The 4568-nt window shown below is 61.4% G+C and overlaps 2 protein-coding genes across 2 annotated transcripts in view; one reads left to right on the top strand and one right to left on the bottom strand.

The window, feature by feature from the left end:
* CUNH7orf57 (chromosome unknown C7orf57 homolog) overlaps nucleotides 1–2523 on the bottom strand; it is a 9540-nt gene extending 7017 nt beyond the window's left edge. The window contains exons 1-2 of the mRNA XM_015589038.2: nucleotides 2127–2523; nucleotides 1197–1323 (exon numbers count right to left, since the gene is read on the bottom strand). Of these exons, the coding sequence (XP_015444524.1) occupies nucleotides 1197–1323; nucleotides 2127–2400 (401 nt within the window). The 5' untranslated portion in view covers nucleotides 2401–2523. The remainder of the gene's footprint in view (nucleotides 1–1196; nucleotides 1324–2126) is intronic.
* A 175-nt stretch (nucleotides 2524–2698) lies between these two features.
* Nucleotides 2699–4568, top strand: part of SUN3 (Sad1 and UNC84 domain containing 3) — a 24228-nt gene continuing 22358 nt past the window's right edge. Inside the window, exon 1 of the mRNA XM_025046515.1 lies at nucleotides 2699–4264. The gene's annotated coding sequence lies outside the window, so the exon portion shown is untranslated. The remainder of the gene's footprint in view (nucleotides 4265–4568) is intronic.

The following is a 4568-nucleotide window of genomic DNA, read 5'->3' as shown; positions in this document are numbered from 1 at the left end:
TGGGTGGCCCCTCGCTGCTGGGACAGCACGGGGGGCGGGGCAGGTGGCTCTGAGCTGCACCCACTGTTTCTGGGACTGCAGAGCGAGACACCTCACCTAGCACCCCCCATACCCCCGCCCCCACCCCCGTTCCTAAGGTCCGTCCGGGCAGGAAGAAGCCCACAGAGACCCAGAGACCATGGGCCTGAGGCTAACGAAGGGCTGGACAGTGTCCAGCTGCAGCCCATGTTCCCAGATCTGCAGGGAGGGCAGCCTACCCCACAGCCCCGCCCCCCACCACGCAAACTAGACAAACTAGACCCCCTGGGAGGCGGGAAGACTGACCACAAGGTCACAGGGGACAGGAGGGGAATCTGGTGCTCTGGGCCCCGCCCGTCTGGCCTGCCCCCAGCCCTCCCTCCTCCTCCAGCACCTTCTCTCTGCCACACCCATTCCCTGCCCTCCCCGGATGCCGGGCAGGGCCAAGTGCCATGAGCCAGAGTGGCCCATTTACAGAACCGGCCACGCCACCCTGAACACACCCGATCCCGGCTGATCTCGGAAGCTAAGCAGGGTCGGGCCTGGCTGGGAGACCACCCAGGAAGACCAGGTGCTGCAGGCTTAAAAAATAAAAAATAAAGAACCGCGGAAGGTGAATCTTGACCGCAATCGGCACTGTGACCACAGGCAGAGCCTCCCGTCACACCGGGGACAGACGCGTGGACGCGTATCCGCCTGCCGTTTTCCAAGCCGAACAGAGAAAGCCGGTCGGGGGCTTCACCACACGGCTCCTCGGCCCACAAGAGGCGGCTTGGGAGCCACGGTTCGTGAGGAATTGCTTAGACATTTCGAACACACGGGGGACAGTGGCTCCCCAGAACTAACTCTGGCCAGCGTGATAACTTAGGCCTCCCTGCACTTCTGTCTCCCCCAGTGCGAAGACCAAGCTCTGTCTGCGGAGGAAGGTGCCACCGGGGCCTGGGGCACAGAGATCAGACTCGAAGCGAAGCCCCAGAGCAGCCCCCGTGGGACGCCTCGAGAGAGGCAGATGCACAGAGAACCCCGAACCCCAGTGCTCTGACAGTGCGCCCCAACCCAAGCCCGAGAGCTGGCCGTCACACTGCTGGTTTCCGCATTAGACATCTGTGTCTTTAAAAATCCATCGCGCTGCTTTTTCCCATGGAGATTAATGATGACGGGCACCTCCCGATACTCACGGCCTCTGGTCGGCCGTGGGCGGCTTGCTGTGGTGGATGTACCAGTCTGGCAGAGAGTAGGTGACTGCGGAGCCTTTCCTGGTCCCCGTCCCGGACCCGGCCCCGGGGACCAAGTGCATCAACAGATCTCAAAACCAAAAAGAGGCACCGTGAGTGGTTCCCGCCCCCGGCCCCTCGGCATGACGAGCTGGCTGGTCACAGCCTACGAGGGGCACTGAATCCTCCCGGGGTCGGCTCTGGGCCCCGGGCACCCCGGTCATCACCCACCTATGCGCATGCTCAAGTGGGGCCCTGTCTGGAGCGCAGAGGGACAGCCTCATGCACCCCCACCCTGAGCCGGCATCCGTGCACACAGCACCCCCCGTTACGGCAGAGCGTCATCCCTCCAGGCCAAACCCCTCGGGTCTCCCCAGCCGGCCCCGCCTCGAACCCCACCAGCCTCGCAGCCTCGGCATCTGAGCCCTCCCAGCTCACTCACGGATGAGGTTAGGGGCTCCCCGGAACACCTGCTGGAACTCGCCTAAGCTCCCCGTCACCTACACGTTAACGCACGGGGCGAGGGCAGCGAGAATGGCCCACAAGGGACGCTTCGCGAGCTGCTCAGGAAGCGGTGGCCCCGGCCAGGCCACTAACGGGCACAGACTGTCCTGTGGACAGCTTCCTGAGGTGGCACTCCGAAAGCGAAACGGCTGAATCCCGGCCAGGGAGTCACCCGGGAGAAAACTGCTCCGAGGCCAGTCCGCGGGCTCCGACGATGGCGTCTGCCCGCTCCGCGCGGCCGCGCGCCCCTCCAGACCGCACGCGCGCCTGCTGCGCCCTGCCTGACCCCCCAGCGCCTGTGCACACCTCACGCTCGGACGAAGAAATGATTCCAAACAACCCCCGCTGCCCCCACACCGCGGAAGACCCCGGAGGCGCTGGCGTGCTTACCGGGCCGGCCGCCCTGCTTGGCCAGCTTCACGTACTCCGAGTCCGTCTCTTTGATCCAGTACCTCCGCGTCCCCAGCACGTGCCCATTGGGGGGGTCCCGAAGCTCGCTGAGGCCTGGGATCTGGGACGCCGGTGGGACATCCACGGCCTTCTCGGACCGCTTTGCAGGAAGGTGGTAGTACCAGTCTGGGGAGGAGGGGGCCGAGGTCAGGTGGTTTAGTGCACTGCCTGGAACACAGCCATGCCTGGAGGGCGCTCGTCCTGCATGGGCCATTGGGACGGGGGACACTGCCACAGGACATACATGCTGTGAAGGTGTCTCTAGATGAGATGGACACTTAAGTCAATAGGCTCTGCGTGAAGCAGGTCACCCTCCCTAATGCAGGTGGGCCTTGTCCAATCAGTTGAAGGGCTTAAGAAAAGAGACAGAGGTCCCCAGAGGAAGAGGGAGTTTTGCCCCCAGATGCCGACAGGCTCAAGGCGCATGCAGCAGCCGCTCTGCCCTGGGTCTGCGGCCCATCCTGCTGACTTTGGACCTGCCAGTCTCCCACTGTGTGAGCCAGTTCCCTAAACTCACTCTCTCTGGTGTGTATACACACACGTACACACACACCAGGTTCTACACACGTACACACGCGCCAGGTTCTACACACGTACACACACGCCAGGTTCTGTCGCTCTGGAGAAGCCTGCCCAGCACAGGAGGCATGGAGCTAAACGGGGACGCGACCTCAGATCGAGCAATCACACGAGCAGCCAGGGACCACACGAACAAAAATCATCGTCCTCTAAGCTAAAAGCTTAGACGTCCAATTTCTCCTTAGAACTAAAGCTGCATTCACTGCATGTAAGTAAATATTTAACATGGCAAGTCTTTTAAATATCTTAAGGACAATAATTAGCTGAATCAACACTAAAGTTTTGAAAGTGAGAGAAATCCCACTGGGAAAGGAGCAAGGACTGTGCCGAAGCTCATGGAAAATCAGCATAAGAATTAAGTTTAGGAGCTTTGGGCGCTGCTGATCACCTCAGCTCTCGGCTGGAGTCTTGTCTCCCAGACAGGAGGCGTTCGATTCTTGCTTTATTTTCCTGCGTTGTGATTACTAATTAATCCACAGAGAACACTGTGTCTGCTTTTTTCTCATTATTGGAAGCTTTGGAAGCGTGTGCAAAGGAGCTCAGAGAGCCCAGGCCCAAGTCACCGAGAACCAGCTGTCACCAGCGCACACGCACGAGGTTAAGGTGGACAAGAATTGTCCTGTAGCTTCTATCGCTCAAAGACAATGATCACTTGCATGGCCCTGGATCACCGACTGCCCTGTGGATTTCTGTGAGCTGCCATATTCCATCAACCAGGAGGCAGTCGAGAGGGACGGGCGAGGACCCGGGGCCCGCAGCTCTGGTCCCCAGGCACACAGGGTCCCACGCCCGCGTACCACAGGGGATCTGGAGGACAGCCCCACCGTCCACGCCTCTGGCCGCCAGGTCCCCAGAGGACAGTGGTCAAAGCCTGGCAAGGGAGCCCCCTGTGAGGGGTGCGACCTCTGGCAGCGTCCTAAGACTGTGCCTGTTTCATCATCTATAAACCGAGGTTCATGACACCTCATCGCACTGTTTTGAGGTTAAATGACCACTCACTAAGGCACAGTGGGTCACACGTAGGCTGAGCCCGTGCAGGGGAGGGAAACCACCAGGCTTCCAGTACCCCAGCCACAGCTCTCGGCTGGGCCACCGAGTCACCACTAGTGGTCCCAGTCGGCGGGGGCCAGAAGCGCATCTAGGTCATGTGAAATCCATGCTCCGTCTCCTCTGGGCAGACAGAGGGCTGCGGCCCCTCCCCGCCTCTGCCGTGGAGCCTCTAGAGCGAACCCTCTCCACCTTCTTCTCCAGTCCTTCCCAAGCCGGGGAGCAGTCAGAACCGGCAGGGACAGGGGACAGGCCGCCACACGCAGGCTGTCCTCCTCCGCCCTGGCCTGGCTTCAGCCCTGCTAAGCGCAGAGGCTGCGAACACCAGCCCTGCTTGGCTTCCTGCGCCAGGCACTGTAAGCAGGATGTGGTTAACTGGGCCAGGTGTAAATTAGGGGCCGGGAGAGGCCATCAGAGAAGGACACGCTGCCGCTGAAGGAGGAGGCGCCTAGGTCAGCACTGGGGGGAGAGGGGGAGGCCTTGAGACCATGAGGTGGGGGGCTGGTACGGGGACACCTCAGCGCTGCCCCCACAGCCACCGGGGCAGCGGGCAGCCTGGTTTCCTTTCTATGAAAACAGAGAAAAACAAGACAAACCCGCACCCCACTTCCCTTTAAACCTTGCTTGGGCACTGGGGCCCTGGACCTGTGCCCTGTCTCTGAGCATCACGTGTTAGCTCAGCCCGGGTCGTGAGAGCCAACTGTCCAGCAGCCGAGGAGGCCGACCCCGCCCCCCGCCCCCCAGCCAGCAGCCGAG

Source organism: Pteropus alecto, unplaced genomic scaffold, assembly GCF_000325575.1.
Source record: "Pteropus alecto unplaced genomic scaffold, ASM32557v1 scaffold214, whole genome shotgun sequence".
NCBI classification, from domain to species: domain Eukaryota; kingdom Metazoa; phylum Chordata; class Mammalia; order Chiroptera; family Pteropodidae; genus Pteropus; species Pteropus alecto.
The sequence above is the reverse complement of the archived record's forward strand: the minus strand, read 5'-3'. Positions and strand labels throughout refer to the sequence as shown.